Below are 21,118 nucleotides of genomic sequence, written 5' to 3' on the forward strand. Positions count from 1 at the left end.
GAGCGAGACTCCATCTCAAAATAAATAACTAAATAAGTAAATAAATAAGTAAATAAATAAAGCTCTGCTATCAAGTGAGACTGTGTCTCAAAAAAAAACACCAAAAAAAGAAAAAAACCTCTACTATCGTCATCTTAAAATTCTTTTTCTTTCTTTCTTTCTTTTTTTTTCTTTTTTAGAGACAAGGCCTCACTGTGTCACCCAGGCTGCTGTGCAGTGGCATCAACATGGCTCACTGCAGCCTCAACCTCCAGGGCACTAGACGTTCTCACACTTCAGTCTCCCCAGTAGCTAGGACTACAAACGTTTCACCATACCCAGCTAATGTGTGTAGAGACAGAGTTTCGTCAGCTGCCCAGACTGGTCTCAGAACTCCTGAGCTAAAGTGAGCCGCCTGCCTCAGTTTCCCAAAGTGCTGGGATTACAGGAGTGTGCCACTGTGCCCAGCCCTGACATTCTTTTTTGTTTGTTTGTTTGTTTTTGAGACGGAGACTCACTCTGTCACCCAGGCTGGAGTGCAGTGGTGCGATCTCAGCTCACTGCAACCTCCACCTCCCGGATTCAAGCGATTCTCCTGCCTCAGCCTGCCAAGTAGCTGGCGTTACAGGCATGCACCACCACGCGTGGCTAATTTTTGTATCTTTAGTAGAGACGGGCTTTCACCATGTTGGTCAGGCTGGTCTTGAACTCCTGACCTTGTGATGCACCCACCTCGGCCTCCCAAAGTACTGAGATTACAAGCGTGAGCCCCTGTGCCCAGCTTGAAATTCTTTTTTTTTTTTTTTTTTTTGAGACGGAGTCTCGCTCTGTCGCCCAGGCTGGAGTGCAGTGGCCTGATCTCAGCTCACTGCAAGCTCTGCCTCCCGGGTTCACGCCATTCTCCTGCCTCAGCCTCCCGAGTAGCTGGGACTACAGGCGTCCGCCACCTCGCCCGGCTAGTTTTTTGTAGTTTTAGTAGAGACGGGGTTTCACTGTGTTCACCAGGATGGTCTCTATCTCCTGACCTCGTGATCCACCCGTCTCGGCCTCCCAAAGTGCTGGGATTACAGGCTTGAGCCACCGCGCCCGGCCTTGAAATTCTTAATAATTGTTTTTTTGTTGTTTGTTTGCTTGCTTGTTTTGAGACGGAGTCTCGCTCTGTCACCCAGGCTGGAGTGCACTGGCATGATCTCAGCTCACTGCAACCTCCGCCTCCTGGGTTCAAGTGATTCTCCTGCCTCAGCCTCCCAAGTAGCTGGGATTACAGGCGTGCGCCACTATGCGTGGCTAATTTCGTATTTTTAGTGGACACGGGGTTTCACTATGTTGGTCAGTCTGGTCTCGAACTCCTGACCTCAGGTGATTTACCTGCCTCAACCTCCCAAAGTGCTGGGATTAGAGGCGTGAGCTACCATGCCCGGCCCTTAATAATTGCTGAACAAGGGGCTCTGCATTGGCTGGCAGTGGGTGGACTCTTCTAGTCAGAGCAATCAGGTGAGACCTCCCAGGTGAGGTGACATTTCAGCAGAGACCTAAGGGAGGTGAGAGAGTGAGCCCTGCAGATATCTTTGGGCAGCACTTTCTATGCAGAGAGAACGGGGGAGGCCTTGAAATGTGGAAAGTGCAGCTTTCAGCGAGGAGGTGGATGGGACCTTACCAGGGTGAGTGGTGGGAAAAAGAGTTCCAATAAGGTGAGAGAGGTAATGAGGGGGGAAACTGGGTGGGGCCGGGGGCCATTGTAAGAAAGTTAGATTTTCTTTTTTTGTTTTTTGAGACAGAGTCTCGCTTTGTCGCCCAGGCTGGAGTACAGTGGTACATTCGGCTCACTGCAACCTCCGCCTCCTGGGTTCAAGCGATTTTCCTGCCTCAGCCTCCCACCTAGCTGGGATTACAGGCGCCCACCACCACACTCGGCTAATTTTTGTATTTTTGGTAGAGACGGGGTTTCACCATGTTGGCCACGCTAGTTTCAAACTCCTGACCTTGTGATTTGCCCGCCTTGGGCCCCCAAAGTGCTGGGGATTACAGGCGTGAGCCACTGCGCCCAGCCTAGAAAGTTAGATTTTAATCTAGGTGTGTACTAATTAACCACAGCAACTCCAGAAAACAATAAACGTTTACTTCATCTGGTTTTATGGGTCACAAATTTCAGAACGGCTTAGCTGAGCGATTCTGGCTTTGGGGTGCTTCGAAGGTTGCAGTCAAGACATGGGCCAGGGCGGCCAGGCGCGGTGGCTCAAGCCTGTAATCCCAGCACTTTGGGAGGCTGAGACGGGTGGATCACGAGGTCAGGAGATCGAGACCATCCTGGCTAACACAGTGAAACCCCGTCTCTACTAAAAAATACAAAAAAAAAAAAAAAAAAAAAAACTAGCCGGGCGAGGTGGCGGGCGCCTGTAGTCCCAGCTACTCGGGAGGCTGAGGCAGGAGAATGGCGTGAACCCGGGAGGCGGAGCTTGCTGTGAGCTGAGATCCGGCCACTGTACTCCAGCCTGGGCGAGAGAGCAAGACTCCGTCTCAAAAAAAAAAAAAAAAAAGAAAGAAAGAAGACATGGGCCAGGGCTGCACAGCCACCTGAAGACTTGATGGACGCCGGGGGATTATTGCCGTTGTGGCCCGAGCACATGGCTGACGAGCTAGTGGGAGGCCTCGGCTCCTCTCTGGCTGCTGGCTTGAGGCTTCAGTTCCTCGAAACATGGACCTCTCCGCAGGGCAGCTCCAATGTCCTCTTTTTTAATATATATTTTTTTTGAGATGTGGTTTCGCTGTTCGCCCCAGGCTGGAGTGCAGTGGTGCAATCTTGGCTCACTGCAACCTCCACCCCCCGGGTTCAATGATTCTCCTGCCTCAGCCTCCCAAGTAGCTGGGATTACTGGCACCTGCCACCATGCCCAGCTATTTTATTTTTTGTATTTTTAGTAGAGACAGGGTTTTGCCATGTCGGCCAGGCTGGTCTCGAACTCCTGACCTCAGGTGATCCACCCACCTCAGCCTCCCAAAGTGTTAAGATTACAGGTGTGAGCCACCGTGCCAGTCCTGCAACGTCCTCTTGACGTGGACATCCCAGAGAGAGCAAAGTGAAAGTCACAGACTTTTTTTTAGGATCTAACTTTTGACACACCATCATTTTTGCAATATCCTGTTGGTTACACAGCTCAGCACTATTCGAGGTGGAAAGAGCTACACAAGGATATGAATCCCACAAGTGGAGGATGGGGGACTGGGCGTGGTGGCTCATGCCTGTAATCCTAGCACTTCAGGAGGCTGAGGTGGGTGGATCACAAGGCCAAGAGTTTGAGACCAGCCTGACCAAAATGGTGAAACCCCATCTCTACTAAAAATTCTAGAATTAGCCAGGCTTGGTGGCGCATGCCTGTAATCCCAGCTACTCAGGAGGCTGAGAGAGGAGAATCCCTTCAACCCAGGAGGCAAAGGTTGCAGTGAGCAGAGATCGCACCATTGCACTCCAGCCTGGGCAACAGAGCGAGGCTCTGTCTCAAGAAAAAAAAGAAGAAGTGGAGATTAGGGGGTCATTGAGGACAATTTTGGGAGCTGGCTACCACAAAATATCAATTCATTGCAAAATCTGAGCAGGAGAACGATGAGGTATGTGTGTGTGTGTTTGTGCAATCATATATGTATATAGATATAGCTATATAGGTCCTTGTGTGTATATAAATTAATATATAGTATACAATAAGTATACTTATAGGGCCAGATACAGTAGCTCATGCCTGTAATCCCAGCACTTTGGGAGGCTGAGGCAGTAGGATTGCTTGAGCACAGGAGTTCAAGACCAGCCTGGGCAACATGGAAAGACCTAATCTGTACAAAAAATAAGAAAGTTAGCCAGATGTGGTGGTGCATGTCTGTGGTCCCAGCTACTCAGAAGGCTGAGGCAGGAGGATGGCTTGAGCTCAGGAGGTCAAGGCTGCAGTGAGCTAGGATCACACCTCTGCACTCTAGCCTGGGCGACAGAGTGAGATCCTGTTTAAAAAAAAAAAAAATGACTGAATATTTGACCAGGTATCCCCTGAGGCTGAGCCTTGGAATCTGTATTTTAATCACATTCTCAAGGTGACTTTGACTCCCCACACCCCACCTTTTTTTCTTTTTGCGTGTGTGGTACAACACAAAAAACATCAAATTCACCGTTTTACAGCCAGACACTGTGGCTCACACCTATAATCCCAGTGTGTGGGAGGCTGAAGCTGGAGGATTGCTTGAAGCCAGGAGTTCCGGACCGGCCTGGGCAGAATAGGGAAATCCCATCTCTACAAAAAATTTAAAAATAAGCTGGGTGTGGTGGCATGTGCTGGTAATCCCAGCTACTTGGGAGGCTGAGGTGGGAGAATTGCTTGAGCCCAGGAGAGCAAGGCTGCAGTGAGCCATGACTGTGTCACTCCACAGTGAAACCCTGTCTCAAAAATTAATTAATGGATTAAAATGTTCATTTTAATTATTTTAAACTGTACAATTCAGTGGTAGGTACACGAGCAATGTCGTGAGGCCGTGCCGTGAGTTATGATCACACCACTGCACTTCCACCTGGGTAACAGAGAAACACTTATATATGTCTCTAAATATACACACACACACACACACACACACACACACCATTTTAACTTTTTTTTTTTTTTTTTTTAATTGAGACGGAGTCTCGCTCTGTCGCCCAGGCTGGAGTGCAGTGGCCGGATCTCAGCTCACTGCAAGTTCCGCCTCCCGGGTTCACGCCATTCTCCTGCCTCAGCCTCCCAAGTAGCTGGGACTACAGGCGCCTGCCACCTCGCCCGGCTAATTTTTTGTATTTTTTAGTAGAGACGGGGTTTCACCGTGTTAGCCAGGATGGTCTCGATCTCCTGACCTCGTGATCCACCCGTCTCAGCCTCCCAAAGTGCTGGGATTACAGGCTTGAGCCACCGCGCCCGGCATTTTAACTATTTTATTTTACTTATTGTTTTATTATTTTTTTGAGGCAGAATCTCTCTCTGTTGCCCAGGCTGGAGTGCAATGGTGTGATCGCGGCTCACTGTAACCTCCGCCTCCTGGGTTCAAGTGATTCTCCTGCCTCAGCCTCCCGAGTAGCTGAGATTACAGGTGCCTGCCACCGTGCCCGGCTAATTTTTTGTATTTTTAGTAGAGACGGGGTTTTGCCATGTTGGTCAGGCTGGTCTCAAACTCCTGATCCCAGGTGATCCAACCACCTCAGCCTCCCAAAGTGCTGGCATTACAGGCATGAGCCACCACACCCGGCCCCATTTTAACTATTTTAAAGTGTACAATTCAGTGGTATTAGGTACAACCATCACCACTGTCTAGTTGCAGAACTTCTTCATCATCCCAAAAGGAAAGCCCGTACCTGTTAGCAGTCACTTGCCCCAGCCTCTGCAACCATGAATTTGCTTTGTGTCTCTATGGATTTATCTATCCTGGACATTTCATAGAAATGGCGTCGTACCGAATGTGGCCTTTTGTCTCTGGCCCCCTTCGCCTAGCGTGATGTTCTCAGGGGCCATCCGTGTCCCAGCATGAGTCATTCCTTCTTATTTTATTATGCCACCTGAAGTCTGAGACCCACCCCGCCAGCTATCAGCAGCTGGTTTCTTTCTGGGCAGTGCGGCCCGGAGATCAGGAGTGCAAAGTGCACCAGACTCTGGAGTCCTGTGACTTGGATGTTAACTCTGGGCCACTTACATCATCTCTGTAAGCCTTACTTTGCTTATCGGTAAAATGAGCATTCAACAGCCCCTCCCTCACAGGGCTATTTGCAAAGCGGCTGCTGTATGGTAAGAGTTCAGTAAAAACTGGCCAGGCGCGGTGGCTCACGCCTGTAATCCCAGCACTTTGGAAGGCCGAGGCGGGCAGATCACAAGGTCAGGAGATCGAGACCACGGTGAAACCTCGTCTCTACTAAATATACAAAAAAAATTAGCCGGGCGCGGTGGCGGGCACCTGTAGTCCCAGCTACTCAGGAGGCTGAGGCAGGAGAATGGTGTGAACCCGGGAGGCGGAGCTTGCAGTGAGCCGAGATCGCGCCACTGCACCCCAGAGCCTGGGGAACAGAGCGAGATTCCGTCTCAAAAAAAAAAAAAAAAAAAGGGTTCAGTAATAGCTTTCATATTATTCCATGTTGTGAGATATGCTAGAATTGGTTCAACCATCTCCTATTGTTGGACATTCTTTTCTGGGTTTTTTGTTGTTGTTGTTGTTTTTTAGACATTTTGCTCTGTTGCCCAGGCTGGAGTGCAATGGCGTGATCTCGCCTCACTGCAACCTCCGCCTCCCGGGTTCAGATGATTCTCCTGCCTCAGCCTCCTGAGTAGATGGGTTACAGGCACCCGCCACCACGCCTGGCTAATTTTTGTATTTTTAGTAGCGACAGCATTTCGCCACGTTGGCCAGGCTGGTCTCAAACTCCTGACCTCAGGTGATCCGCCCACCTCAGCCTCCCGAAGTGTTGGGATTATAGGCGTGAGCCACCGCACCCGACCTACTTTTCTGTTTTTTAAACAATGCTGAGTGAGATTATTTGGCTCTGTGTCCCTACCCAAATCTCACCTTGAATTTGAAACCCCATAACCCCCACATGTCAAGGGCAGGACCACGTGGAGGAAATTGAATCATGGTGAACCCCCATGCTGTTCTCATCATAATGAGTGAGTTCTCAGGAGGTCTGAAGGTTTTATTTTATTTTATTTTATTTATTTGTTCATTTATTTTGAGACAGAGTCTTGCTCTTGTCGTCACCCAGGCTGGAATGCAATGGCACCATCTTGGCTCACCGGGACAACAGAATGAGACTTCGTCTCAATAAAACAAAAAAGAATAAAACCCTGGAGGTGGAATTGATGTGTCAAATTTTATTTGTATTATGAAATATTTCTGACTTGTAGAAAAGAACAGACAGTAGCCAGGCGCAGTGGCTCATGCCTGTAATCCCAGCACTTTGGGAAGCCAAGGCAGGTGGATCATGAGGTCAGGAGTTCAAGACCAGCCTGGCCAAGATGGTGAAACCCCACCTCTATTAAAAATACAAAAAAAAATGAGCCAGGCGTGGTGGTGGGCAACTATAATCCCAGCTACTTGGGAGGCTGAGGCAGAGAGTTGCTTGAACCCGGGAGGCAGAGGTTGCAGTGAGCTGAGATCATGCCACTGCACTCCGGCCTGGGTGACAGAGTGAGACTCCATCTCTTAAAAAAACAAAAACAAACAAACAAAAACAGAAAAGAACAGATAGTAGGCCAGGCGAGGTGGCTCACACCTGCAATCCCAGCACTTTGGGAGGCCGAGGCAGGTAGATCGCCTGAGGTCAGGAGTTCGAGACCAATCTGGCCAACATGGTGAAACCCCATCTCTACTAAAAATACGAAAATTAGCTGGGCCTGGTGGTGGGCGCCTGTAGTCCCAGCTACTCGGGAGGCTGAGGCAGGAGAATGGCGTGAACCCGGGAGGCGGAGCTTGCAGTGAGCCCAGATTGTGCCACTGCACTCCAGCCTGGGTGACAGAACAAGACTCCTTAAAAATAAAAAGAAAGAAAGAAAGGGAAAAAGAAAGAAATGCAGTTTTGTTATAGGTGTGGTTAAAAAAATAGAGAAAAAAGAAAAATATAATGAACGTATGGATTCCACCGCAGGGCTTAAACAAAATTTACAAATTCCAATGTCCTGTGTAGCTTTCCCAACTGCATTCTTTCCTCTCCACCTCAAGGGCCGCGGCTTCCCTCTCCCATCCTGTGTTAGTCACGCCCTTCATGTGTGTATCCTTTTGCAACATGTATCCACATGCAACCATTGTTTTGTTTTGCTTTGTTTTGTTTTTTGAGATGGAATTTCGCTCTTGTTTTCCAGGCTGGAGTATAGTGGCGCAGTCTTGGCTCACTGCAACCTCCAGCTCACCTCAACCTCTGCCTCCCAGGTTCAAGCAATTCTCCTGCCTCAGCCTCCTAAGTAGCTGGGATTACAGGCGCCCACCACCATGCCTGGGTAAGTTTTGTATTTTTAGTAGAGACGGGGTTTCACCATGTTGGCCAGGCTGGTGTCGAACTTCCGACCTCAGGTGATCTACCTGCCTTGGCCTCCCAAAGTGCTGGGATTACAGGCATGAGCAGCCGTGCCTGACCATTTTATGTGTTTTAAAACTTCGTGTCAATGCAATTGTAGACTTCTGCAATGCCATTGTAGACTTCTGGTAATATATGGGATGCTGGTGCATCTACTTTCACTGACCTATGGTGTTCCCCTGTATCAATACACCAGGACCCATGTGTCCATTGTTCAGGAGATGGACACGGAGACCATTTCCAGTTCCTCACTGTTACAAACAGGATAGCGAGCATTCTTGCGTTTATCTCTTTATTCCAAGTCGGAGAGTTTCTCTAGAGCGTACGCCCACCCACTAGTAGAAGGACTGCACTTCATACACACTGATACGACTTTTCCAGTTAGCTGAGGTTTTTATGGAGTCCTTTATGCTTGCCATTTCCCCCTCCCTGGGTAAGGCTGCTTTTCTCTTCTGGAGCTGGTCACCTGTCTCTCCCCACTGATGAACAGAGAGTTACAGCAGGCATCACCTTTCCCTTGTACGGCCACCTCTGTCCACCTCTGTCTCCTCTGGCTGCTCCATGGCAAGTCCCCAGCCCCAGTTCCCTTCTGTCAGCATGGTCTTGGCCAAAGTGATGGTCCCGAGAAAGGTGTGGTCGACTTTAGCTGTAGTGGTGCCTACCTGAGTTAGGGAGTATTTCAGAGCTCACAAGAGATTAGGGAGGTAAAGCATGGGGCTAAGGGATAGTCCTTGTTGGAGAAGAAATAGCATGAACAAAGGATGGGAAGCTGGAAGCCAAACAAGTGTATGGTCTCTGTTTTATAGATGGGAACCTGAAGCCCAGAGATGGCAAGTCACTTCCTCAAAGTCACAGAGCAACGCAGAGACTATCAGCTTCATCCTTATTGGTTGGTCATTCATACATTCATTTGGTACATATTAACAAAGTGCCTAGGCCAGGCGCAGTGGCTCACACCTGTAATCCCAGCACTTTGGGAGGCTGAGGCAGATGGATCACCTGAGGTCAGGAGTTCAAGACCAGCCTAGTCAACATGGTGAAAACACACCTATACTAAAAATACAAAAATTAGCCGGGCATTGTGGTGGGCACCTGTAATCCCAGCTACTCAGGAGGCTGAGGCAGGAGAATCAATTGCAGCTGGGAGGCAGAGAGCCGAGATTACACCACTGCACTCCAGCCTGGATGACAGAGCAAGACCCTGTCTCAAAAAAAAAAAAAAAAAAAAAAAGAGAGAGAGAGAGAGAGAGAGGGAAGGGAGCATCACTTGAATAAGCCCACGGAGAGACCCTGTCTCTACAAAAAATTAAAGAATTAACTGGGCATGGTGGCATGCGTCTGTGGTCCCAGCTACTCAGGAGGCTGAGGCAGAGGATTGCTTGAACCCAGGAGGTCGAGGCTGCAGTGAGCCATCATTCCACCACTGCACTCCAACCTGGGCAACAGAGGATGACCCTGTCTCAAAACACAATACATGCCAGGCACGGTGGCTCACGCCTGTAATCCCAGCACTTTGGGAGGCTGAGGCAGGTGGATCACCTGAGGTCAGGAGTTCGAGAGCAGCCTGACCAACATGGTGAAACCCCGTCTCCAAAAAAAAAAAAAAAAAAAAAAAAAGCCGAGTGTGGTAGTGCATGCCTGTAATCTCAGCTACTTGGGAGGCTGAGGCAGGAGAATCGCTTGAACCTGGGTGGTGGAGGTTGCAGTGAGCCGAGATCGCACCATTCCACTCCAGTCTGGGCAACAAGCGGGAACTCCGTCTAAAACAAAATCAGCCGGGTGTGGTAGCGCATGCCGAAGCGGAGGCTGCAGTGAGCCGAGATCACTCCACTGCACTCCAGCCTGGGCAAGAGAGCAATACTCTGTCTCAAACACACACACACACCCCAAAAACAGCTCCTACTCTGTGCCATGCATTGTTTTAAGGGCCCACTATTTATAGCTATACAGGTGAACCGCATGTCTGACAGTGATCCTATAAAATTGTAATACCGAATTTTTACGGTACTTTTTCTATGAGTAGACACACAAGCGCCTACATTGTGTTACCGGACAGTAACCTGCCGCACAGCTGTGTGGCCCAGGAGCCGCCGGCCACCTTACAGCCCAGGTGCCCGCAGCCCTGCCACGTAGGTGTGAGTGATGTTGCTCTAGGATGTTGGCAGGATGACGACATCGCCTGAACACACACTGCCCAGATGGTATCAGTGTCGTTAAGCGAAGGATGGCTGTGGCGAAACAAACAAACAAGCAAACAAAGACCGCCTGTTCTGAGTGCGGAGCTTATTATTCTGGGCGTAATTATGATGAATTGTTAGTTACGTTTGCCTGCAGGATTGAGGTAAGGGGTGATCCCAATTAGGGGGTGCCCCAGGGGAGCGCCCCAGGAGTCAGGGCTTGTCTCAAAAGCCCCCGCTCCTCCCTCAGCCTCCCCTCCATCCGACCCCATTCATATCGCGGGAAGGTCCCACAGAGTGGCTGTGGATACTCCCGAAACGCAGCGGTGTAAACGGGGAGGGAGGGAGAGAGACAGTGGTCTGGGAGGGAGACTGAAGAGCCCTTTGTAGCCAGGCAGAGCTGTCAATAAAGTTTCGTCGCCTTAGTAACCGCAGGCTTCGCGGCGCGGGAGGGGAGAGGGATGGCGGTGAGCGCACAGTCACCGCCTTCCTCCCGCCCGCTCCGGCTTTCTCCCTCCTGCGGCTGAAGCTCTCTTCGGAGAAAGAGAATAGGGAGGCCGCAACTCTATGGTGATGGACGGATGCCTTACCCAATGGAAAGAGGAGCTGTCCCAAGGCCAGCCAGTCATATACGACTGCTGGTGCTGGCAGAGCCCGCCCTCTTTCCACTTGGACCTGAATAACCCGACCCAACCCGAGTTTCGCCCGGAGCGACTGCGCTTTCGGCCAATGAGTGCGTCGATTTCAGGCCGCAGTGGGAGAGGAGGCGGGACACGTCGCTATGAGAGAGACTGAGGGACAGCGATGTCAACCACTGACAACAGTTCGCGGCGCTTGACGGTGGCGGGGGCGTGGCGGGATTTTATCTGGGTACTGAGGAGGACCGGGCGGGGAAAGAGTGGGGCTTGACCAATGGGAGCGCCGGAGCTTCGTAGCAACGGAGGAGTGGCGGTAGCCGTGACCAATAGCAACTTCAGTGGCCTTGGCGGGGCGGGCCCGGCGAACAGATGGGAGGTGCGGCGACAGTGTTTGACGAGAGCTGAAGGAGGCAGTGGGAGGTGTTGGCGGCGGCGGCGCGGGCGCCTGAGGAGGAGGAGGAGGAGGAGGAGGAGAAGCGGGTGAGGGGCGGCGCGGGGCCCGATCTCTGAGCCCCTTCACGGCCCCAGCCCCGCGCCGCCTTGGCTCCCAGTCGCCCCCTGCCCCGACTGCCCCCCACCCCGCCCGGCCCCTCCTCGTGTCCAGGCACCCACGTCTCCCGGCCCCTCGCCGGGCCTCGGGCTTCGCGGCACCGCAGCCTCCTTCCTGTGCTTCCTCACCCGGGCCCTGACCCCCTTCTTACGTCCACAGCCCTCCCTGCATCCTCAGGGCCTCTCCCTGACCTCCTGTCACTCTCCAGGCCTCTCCCTGCACCCCCAGGCCTCCTCCTGCACCCCCCAGGGCCTTTCCCTGACCTCACCCTCCAGGCTTCTCCCTGCACCCCTAGGCCTCTTCCTGCACCCTCAGGGCCTCTCCCTGACCCCTCTCTCACCCCTGGGCCCTACCTGCACCCCCAGGGCCAATCCCTGACGTCCTCTCACCCTCCAGGCTTCCTCCTGGACCCTCTAGGTCTCTCTGTGCCCTAGAACCTCTCTCTAACCCCTCTCCCCCTCTCCTGGCTCTCCCTGGACCCTGAGGTTGGCCTCTGACCCTCCAGGTCCCTTGCTCTGGGCTCTCACCGCCCACCCAGGCCCCTCCCTGGGCCCCCAGGCCCTTCCCTAGGGTCTCCCTTTCCTGGATTCCCCAGGACCCCACCAAGCCCCGTCTGGATCCCTAGGCCCCTGTCGGCCCTCTCAGGCCCCTCACTCACTGGACACCCAGGATCTTCTCCACCGTCCCTGGGTCGCCCCCCCACCCAGGTCTCCCGTCTGGCTCCTCCCTGGGTCCCTAGGCCTTTCCCCGCACTCTGCCCTCCCTGGCACCCCCTTCCCTTCCTCACACCCCTCTGAGCGCCCCCAGGCCCGGCTGCAGCCTTCTGCCCCGCATGGCTTCCTGCCGTGCCCACCGCTGTGCGTTTCTGTCCTTGCCCCCAGTCCCCTCTCCAGCTTCCCCGCCGTCCCTGGCACCCTCCCGCAGCGCCCCCTCTTTCTCTTCTGCAGCCTCCCAGTCTGTCCCCGACCCCTCTACAGCCGTCTCTGCAGCTCCCGCTCCTTCTCCTCCACTCCCGGGCGCAGATGAGCCTGGGGTGCCCTGGTGCAGGGACGAGGCTGGCCTCCGTCCGGGTTAGGGGTTTGGGTGGTTTCTTTCATCTCTCCATTCTCTCCTGGCTCCGCTTTAAAAACATGTTTTTGTAAATGTTGACCTGTGCTGCCTCCCCATAGTCTTCCTTTGCTCCCCACCCCACCCCTGCTTTTGTCCTCTGAGCCCCCCTCCCCTGGAATCCTTGGAGAGGGAGCAGGTGCTGGGATCCCTCCCCTGCCCTCCCTCCCCTCACCCGCCTCCAGGCTGCCTGGGGCTTCACCCGGAGCCTCCTGACCACTCCCGAAGGCTGCCGGGGAGGCAGGGGGCGGAGACCGAGGCTGGGTCGTGGTGGGGGTGGAGGGCGGGACCTCGGGCTGGCGGGAAGCTTTGACTTTTCCTCCTTGAGGGCTAGAGGTGAAGCGGCTCCCCACCTTGCTAAGCCTTTAGGGTGATCCCGGCTGCCAGTCAGTCAGCCTTCCCTGGGCCCACAGAGATGGGTGTGTGGGGGGGTCTCTGCACATGGGCAGGGGCATCTGCGTGTGTCAGTCTGAATGTGCATGGGTGTGCCTGGTGCCCGTGTGCGTGTGCACGTGGGGTTGTGTGTTTACGGGGGCCTGCGTCTGCCCTGCAGAGCAAGAGGGGATAGAGATGCTAAGGTGATGGCTGACATGGCTCTGGGGTTTCCCTACTCTCAGAAGTACTTGTTGCGTTCCATCTTCGCCAGCAGCCCGGTGAAGTCTGCACTGCTTTTCTCCCCATTTTGCAGATGAGATTGTGGGGCTCGCCAGCATCCCCCACGGCTTCTGAGTAGCTCAGGAGTGGAGTCAGCACCACGCCAGGCTCCCCGCGCCTGCCTTGCCCTCACTTGTTCCTGCTCTCTAACAGAGGCAGCATGGTCCGCAGGGCACCATGGGGCCGGACAGAGTGACAGCACGAGAACTGTGCGAGAACGACGACCTGGCCACCAGCCTCGTCCTGGACCCCTACCTCGGTTTCCGCACCCATAAGATGAACGTCAGGTGAGGCGGCCTGGGGGCGAGGGCGGGCCCGAGCGGTCAGGACCCCTCCCCTTGCACCACTGCCGCCCCTCAGCCCTCTCCTCAGCCTGGTCCTCCCCTCAGCTCCAAGTGGGGGTTGGGGCCGGGGCCCGGGAAGGCCCTGGGACCCAGGCATGCCCTCTCCCCCAGCCCTGTGCCCCCACTGCGGCGACAGCAGCACCTGCGCTCAGCGCTGGAAACTTTCCTGAGGCAGCGGGACCTGGAGGCTGCGTACCGGGCCCTGACGCTGGGAGGCTGGACGGCCCACTACTTCCAGAGCCGGGGCCCGCGGCAGGAGGCTGCCCTCAAGACCCACGTGAGGGCGCCCTCCCCTCCCCCGTCCTCACCGCGTGTCCTCCCTGCTCACCGGGCTTGGTCCTGCCTGGCAGACGCTCTAGAGTCCCTCAGCGCAGCCCCTGGGGCCCCCTGACTTCCTAGCCCTTGGGACCATCTGAGGCAAGGCTCAGAGAATCCTAGGAGAGGAGAGTTGGGGGGGGCCCTCTGAGATGTACTCCAACCTCTTCATTTGACGGATGAGGAAACTGAGGCCCCGAGAGGGAACACGAGGCCCCCGAGACCACACAGTGAGTCAGTGGCAGAGCAGGCCTAGATTCCTGGAGAGAGAGGGCCACAGATGCCCCTGCCCCACCTCCTCACCCCCACCCTCACCCTCACCAGGTCTATCGCTACCTCCGTGCCTTCCTGCCGGAAAGTGGCTTTACCATCCTGCCCTGCACGCGCTACTCCATGGAGACCAACGGGGCCAAGATCGTGTCCACTCGTGCTTGGTAAGAGGGCAGGACTCCCTCCGGGCCTCCTTGGAAGAGACAGGGCTCAGAGGGGATGAGAGACCCTCTGTTCATGGACTGGCCAACCGGGGAAAAGAGAGGTTCCTGGTCCTCCGGGCATCCTAGGAAGGTAGTGGGGCTAATCCTGGAACCCCTTTGTGGCTACCAGGGTGCTGCTGGAGCGGGAGACCCCAGGTGTGACCCCAGGGTTCCTGGGGCTTCCAGGAAAGAACTAGGCTTCTGCTTAGGGGTGCGTTGTCCTTACCTCATCGTGACCTGAGCCCCCACCACATGTTAAACACCCCTGAGTGCAGTGAGGAGACCCTGCCCCTGCGGGGTTCACAGTCTGGTGAGGAGGCGGGTGGCAGACAAGTCAACATGCAGTTGCTGGTCCCGGCTGGTACACGCTGCAGGGGAGCTGCGAGGAATGAGCAAGTGCTCCCAGGGCGAGGCTCACACTGAGAGGGGAAGCACCAGCCTGAGGGTCTGGTGGGGCGAGTAGCGGGGAGTCCAGACAGGAGGGAATTGGGAGCAGGAGGTGCTATGAGAGTGAGGGGAGAGAATGGGGGCTGTATCTGCTGTGTGTGTGCTGTCCTGAAGGCTTTCAGCAGAAGGGTCCTGTGAGGTTGGAGCAGGGAAGCCCACCCAGGCGGGAGGGGAAGAGGAAGATCTGGAAGACGGATCGCCAGTAGCCAGCACCAGTGCACAGGAGTCCCTGCTCCCTGGGTGCCTCTGTGCCGGAGGCCCGAGTCCCCTGAGCACCTGCAGGAGGCCAGGCATTGCCCACAGCCCCGCCCCCTGGCCTCTTGGCAGGAAAAAGAATGAGAAGCTGGAGCTGCTGGTGGGCTGCATCGCAGAGCTGCGGGAGGCGGATGAGGGGCTGCTGAGGGCTGGTGAGAATGACTTCAGCATCATGTACTCAACCCGCAAGCGAAGTGCTCAGCTGTGGCTGGGCCCAGCCGCCTTCATCAACCATGGTGAGGGTCAGGCAGGTGGGTGGGCGGGATGGGATGGGACTAGGTGGAGCTGGAGGGATGTAGTGGGAGGGTTTGGCGACTGAGCTCTGAGCTCACCCACCTCTCTTCTCTCTCCTGCCCCGACTGGCTCCAGACTGCAAACCCAACTGCAAGGTAAGGCCCTGGGACTCGGGCCACGTGGGAAGAAAGGGTGCCTGTGGCCTGGGGAAAGGGTTTTTGGTCAGTAAAGAACCAAATGTTGGCCGGGCGTGGTATCTCACGCCTGTAATCCCAGCACTTTAGGAGGCCGAGGCAGGCAGATCATGAGGTCAGGAAATCGAGACCATGGTGAAACCCCATCTCTACTAAAAATACAAAAAATTAGCCGGGCATGGTGGCGGGCACCTGTAGTCCCAGCTACTCGGGAGGCTGAGGCAGGAGAATGGCATGAACCCGGGAGGCGGAGCTTGCAGTGAGCCGAGATCGCGCCCTTGCACTCCAGCCTGGGCCACAGAGTGAGACTCTGTCTCAAAAATAAAAATAAAAAAAGAGCCAAATGCTGCCCCCTGTCTCCACGGCTTCCCACGGGTCCTGGAAGGAGCAGAGTGGGTATCTGGTCACAAGGCTACCAAAAAGGAGAAAGGGGCTCCAGCTTGGCCAGTGTTGCCTGGCTGTTTGTGCAGTTGCGCTGGAACCCTGGTTGCCAGCTGCTGGCCATCTTTCTTCTCTGAAAACTGAGCTGGGAGCTGTGCCAATTTGGGCAGGGAGTGTGGCAGTGAGGCAGGGCCCTGTGGTGGGAGCTCCCAGCCTTGCAGGGAGCAACACAGGCAGCTGTGGTGTCAGGAGCAGGGAGGCCAGAGAGCCCCAGGGGTCAGGGGTCACGACTCAGGATGCTGTCCAGACATACTGAGGAGAGGCCGCTGGTTGTCCTATAGCCGGGAAGCGGAAGGAACGAGGAGGGTGGGCTCCAGGAAGGCATTGAGCGCGCACCCTCTGGAGCGCAGACCTCGGTGGGGCGCCCCGGGAGGCATGACAAAGGGGTCCAGATCTTCAGCTCCAGAGTCAGAACTGAGTTGGAGTCCTGGCTATGCTACCCCTGGCCTTTGGTTTTTCATCTCGGTTGGGGTTGGTTGCCCAGGAACACTGCAGGCTGGTCAGGTGTGCCAGAGGGTTTTGGACAGTGAATGCGCGGCCCTGATCTGGTGCCACACACAGACGCTGGGTGGGATGGAAACAAAAGGCGGTACCTGGAGAGGCTCTGCAGGGCGAGTGTGCGCTAGCCACCTTGAGCACAGGAGAGGGCGGCCAGCTCGCCAGCGATCTAGAACCATCTGGCTTCACAGAAGCGACGCCATGCTGGGCATCGACAGAGAGGCAGAATTTCCCTAGGTGTTAAAGGAAATCAAGGGCAAAGGAGGGCGTCTAGCAGGACACGGCACACCAGAGGGCTGGGGGTGCCCAATGACGGCTTTGGTCGGGCAGCAAGGCCTTGTGGCCCAGGCCAGGGAGCCACGGAAGCTCCCCCCAGGGTGTTTAATGGGAAGCTTGGGTTTTAGGTCACCCTGGAGGCCCATGTGCAAGAGGCTTGGCAGGAAGGGGAGAGGCTGGAGGCAGGGTGGCCACAGAGAGGTGATGAGGGGCTGACTCCAGTAGGGGTTTCAGGGAGGCAAGGAGAATGAGGATGTGGGAGGTGACGCACTTAGGAAGTAGTGGCCGGTTGGTCTGGGGGCCGTCAGGCAGGCAGGTGGCGAGGGCTACTCCCAGGCAAATGTCAGTCTTGAGTGGATGGATAAATGGACAGTTGGGTGGACAGTGGTCATGCCCCCTTCTAGACAGGGAACAGGGAGGGAGGCACAGCTGTGTGGGGCCCAGGAGGAGCCTGCGGGGCAGCTCCTGGGTGAATGATCCCAAAGGCAGGGCCAGAGCCCACACGGATTGGGCTGTGGAGTGGAGGCGGGCCTCAGAGAAGCGGGGGCAGCCCATGGCAGGCAGAGCTCAGACCTCAGCTGCCAAGGAACAGTTTGGTGGGGGGCAGGCAGCTCAGGAGGGGATGGGCTTGGGTGTGGCAGAAGAGGTGGGGCTTGGCACCAGGCCACAGAGGCTGGAGGGAGCGGTCAGCACTGCTGGCACGGCATGCTGCCAGAAGGTCAGGTTAGATCATCGTCCTGCAGGGAGGGGTGGAAACCAGCCAGTGGGTGGATTGTCCAGGGGCTACAGGCAAAGGTCAGGCCCTGGGCAAGGCAGCCGCCTCCGAATGCCACTTTTAGGGGCTCGGCTGTTGCCCCATTCCAGAAGAGGATGCTCAGGGCCAGGGTGTCCGGCCAGGCGTGGGGCATGGGTGAGCTCTCCCCTGTGCCCTGGGCCAGGGCGCTGAGTGGGCTTTGCCCTCAGTTTGTGCCTGCAGATGGGAACGCCGCCTGTGTGAAGGTGCTCCGGGACATCGAGCCTGGGGACGAGGTGACATGCTTCTACGGCGATGGCTTCTTCGGCGAGAAAAATGAGCACTGTGAATGCTACACCTGTGAGAGGTGGGGACCAGGCAAGGGGTGAGTGGGTTCAGGACATGCTGGCTGCCCCAGGCATCTGGGCTTGTTGAGCCCAGAAATGCATCCTCGGGGCCCATCCCTGAGTGTGTTCAACCCCAGCCTCTCATCTCCCCTCCACCCGATCTCCCAGGAAAGGCGAAGGAGCTTTCCGAACGAGACCTAGGGAGCCTGCGTTGCCACCACGGCCCCTGGACAAGTACCAGCTACGTGAGACCAAGCGGCGGCTGCAAGGCCTGGACAGCGGCGGCCGACAGGGCCTGCTGGGCCCTCGGGTCTGCCTGCACCCATCCCCACTGCGCCGGGACCCGTTCTGTGGTGAGCACCCCTCCCTGCCATCCCGGCAGCCCCTACCCTATGTGCTCCTGGTCATCTGTCTCCTTTCTTCTGAGCTCTCTGCCTAGCCTGGCACCCTCCCTCCCACCCTCAGCCCCTGGCAGGCCTCGCTGTTGAGTAGTTCTGCCTACATGGTTCCTCTGGGGAGTGCAGGGCAGAGCCGCCTCCTTGTCCAGAGGAGGACCGGCCCAGCTTGCACTGACTTCACCTCTCCTTTATTCCTCCTCTCCCTGCTACCTGGACCTTCACAGCCGCCTGCCAACCCCTGCGCCTGCCAGCCTGTAGCGCCCGCCCAGACACCTCACCCCTCTGGCTCCAGTGGCTGCCTCAGCCCCAGCCCCGAGTGCGGTCCCGGAAGCGCCGACGCCCCCGGCCCCAGAGGGCCCCAGTGCTCTCCACCCACCACGCCGCCCGCATCTCCCTGCACCGATGGGGAGGCTGTGGCCCCCACTGCCGCCTGCGAGGAGAGGCCCTGGTGGCCCTGGGCCAGCCCCCCCGTGCCCGCTGGGTTCCCCAGCAGGATTGGCACTGGGCCCGGCGCTATGGGCTGCCTTACGTGGTGCGTGTGGACCTTCGTCGCCTGGCCCCAGCCCCACCACCCACCCCAGCCCCTGCTGGAACCCCAGGCCCCATCCTGGTCCCGAAGCAGGCCCTCGCCTTCGCCCCCTTCTCCCCACCCAAGCGCCTACGGCTGGTGGTCAGCCACGGTTCCATCGACCTAGATGTCGACGGGGAAGAGCTGTGACAGGCCAGACGGGGAGGCCCAGCAGGGAGAGAGTGTCCCTCTCCTAGCTACTCCCCAGGACCTTCAGAAGGAGCCCTTGGACCTCTGGGAGGGAGCTGACCCTTGACTCCAGCATAGCTCTGACCCTGGAACGGGGTTGGTTTGGATGCCCCCAGGGATCTGACCCCTGACCCTTTGTGACTGCTGACCCCTGAGCCACCCCCACTCCCACAGGGAGCCCTGGCCATTTGCTGCCCTTCCCACCCCTGCCCCAGCCTCAGGACTGCAGGAGCCGTCCGCCTCCCTCAGCCCCTTCCTCCCCAGGGAGCAAAGCCATAAGGGGCAGGGGCCACCCCACGGCATCTCCTCGGAAGTACAGGCCTCAGGAGGAGGTGGAACTGACGGGGGGTGGCACTCCCCGGAGACTGTCCTCACGAGGGGACTGGGTTCGCTCTCAGCTCTGCAGCTGTCTACAGTGGGGGGAAGGTTGGGGGGTGTCTGGGGGCATGTTCCCCTCACCACCCCCTGTGGGTCTCAGGGAGGCCGGGTGCGACCTCATCTTTCTCATGGTGCTATCCTGGTGCTATCGGGGTGGGGGGCTCCCTCCCCTCCCCCACACCAGAAAGGGGTATGTTGGGGGATTGGAAGCACTTGAACTTTTTATTTTATTAAAACCTTGTTATAAGCAGCACCCTTGGCGGTGTTTGGTTTTGGCTTACGTTTTCAGGGATATGGGGAGGGTGGGACCGGCAGCTGTGCTGGTGAGAAGGGGAAGAGGCAGCCCAGGTCTGCGGCCCTGAGAGCCGTCGGGAGAGGGATTTGGGAGGGTGACGGACTAGGGGGACTGAGGCTGGAGCCCCATCCCCACTCGGGCTGTGCTTATAAAAATGCCTTCAGACCCATCCTCTCCTGGGAGCGGGTCCTCCCATTTTCCAGGCGAGGCCAACAAGGTTTAGCAAGCAGAGTGACTTGCCAAGGCCACATGGGGACTTGAGGGCTTTTGAGGGCCCTTCTCCCTTCTGGCACTTCTCAGTGAGAGGCCCCTCCCACATCTCAGTCCAAACAGAGAGAGACTGGTGGGGGCTGGCTGAGTGGGGGTGTGGGGGCTGCCCGGGACACCAGAGCCAGGCCTGGGAGAGGCGGCACTGACGGGGCCTTCCTCAGCTGTGGCATCTTGGACTTTGTGGTGTCTGAGACCAGGATGATGCATCTTGTTTCTTAAGGTCCAATCCAGGATCTGGATTTTGCCGGGGCGTCTTAACTCTCCTTGTAATCTCGTTTTGCAAAAGGACTAACTGGCTGACTGTGAGCACTCCCTGATCCCAGGTACCTCCAGCTTCTCACAGACACTTTTCTCATTGGGGCCACCGAGCCTGTCTTACTTGGGCAGCTACAGGTCACCTGCTGGCTCCAGGACCCCCCTGCGCACCTCCACATCTGCCAGCCTTGAACAAGCTTACTGTGGAGGCGGACGAGGCCAGGCCGCAGGTATCAGGGAACTCTCCTCGGCCCTGGTGGAGAGGGAGCAACGGGGGAGGAGGGGCCACAGCGAGACCCATATGAGCACCTCTGCGGTGGCCCTGGGAGGTGGGGACAAGGGGGCAGTTGAGAACGGGTCAAACCTTGTTTACTTTAAAACTTGTTTAGATACATTGGATAATATGGCCTGTTCTATTTCTTTTGCAGGGAGAAAATTCCTCTTTCTTATAGTGCAAATCCTGCTAAACCCTGTTTGTTTTCTTTCTCATGTTAAAAATAAGGATGGAGAGAGCTCCAGGTCGTCAAACGGCAGAGAGATGGCTCCAGTAGCAGTCCCCAGGGATTTGTCTCTGAATAATGAACTGAAGCCATGCCGTTCGTTTCTTTCCTTTTTTTTTTTTTTTTTTGAGACAGGGTCTCGCTCTGTGGCCCAGGCTGGAATGCAGTGGCGCCATCTCGGCTCACTGCAACCTTCGTCTCCTGGATTCAAGCAATTCTCCTGCCTCAGCCTCCCGAGTGGCTGGGACCACGGGCGCACGCCACCCCGTCAAGCTGATTTTTAAAATTTTTTGTAGCGATTGTGTCTCACTGTGTTGCTCAGGCTGGTCTCAAACTCCTGAGCTCAAGCAATCCTTCTGCCTCCGCCTCCCAAAGTGCTAGGATTACAGGTGTGAGCCACCATGCCCGGCCTTTTGTTTCTGAAATTCAGGTGCTGTTGCAACAGCTCTTAGAAAAAGAGGGCAGCAGAGCAGGGAGTCTTAGCTGAGGACTCATGGGTGGACGTCGGAACTTCCAGGAACGTTCGGAAACCTCCAGTGCACGT

At 56.1% G+C, this 21,118-nt stretch overlaps 2 protein-coding genes across 8 annotated transcripts in view; both read left to right on the forward strand.

Moving 5' to 3' along the window:
* The window catches only part of TMEM190 (transmembrane protein 190), a 98,931-nt gene that overhangs the window by 48,246 nt on the left and 29,567 nt on the right, over positions 1–21,118 (forward strand). The gene's annotated exons all lie outside the window — the stretch shown is intronic.
* On the forward strand, positions 11,240–19,507 carry KMT5C (lysine methyltransferase 5C). 7 transcript variants are annotated; one of them, XM_077981911.1, is made up of 9 exons: positions 11,240–12,110; positions 13,199–13,451; positions 13,620–13,785; positions 14,148–14,257; positions 15,071–15,234; positions 15,368–15,387; positions 17,605–17,741; positions 17,890–18,074; positions 18,344–19,507. In XM_077981911.1, the coding sequence occupies exons 2-9, from the start codon at positions 13,342–13,344 to the stop codon at positions 18,835–18,837; spliced, it is 1,386 nt and encodes a 461-aa protein (XP_077838037.1). In that variant the 5' UTR covers positions 11,240–12,110; positions 13,199–13,341; the 3' UTR covers positions 18,838–19,507. The 7 variants fall into 7 exon arrangements, with proteins under 7 accessions (XP_077838037.1, XP_077838039.1, XP_001086620.2 ...); XM_077981913.1 differs by having other exon boundaries at positions 11,240–11,333; positions 13,620–14,053; XM_001086620.5 differs by having other exon boundaries at positions 11,240–11,333.

This window comes from Macaca mulatta, chromosome 19, assembly GCF_049350105.2.
Source record: "Macaca mulatta isolate MMU2019108-1 chromosome 19, T2T-MMU8v2.0, whole genome shotgun sequence".
Classification (NCBI taxonomy): domain Eukaryota; kingdom Metazoa; phylum Chordata; class Mammalia; order Primates; family Cercopithecidae; genus Macaca; species Macaca mulatta.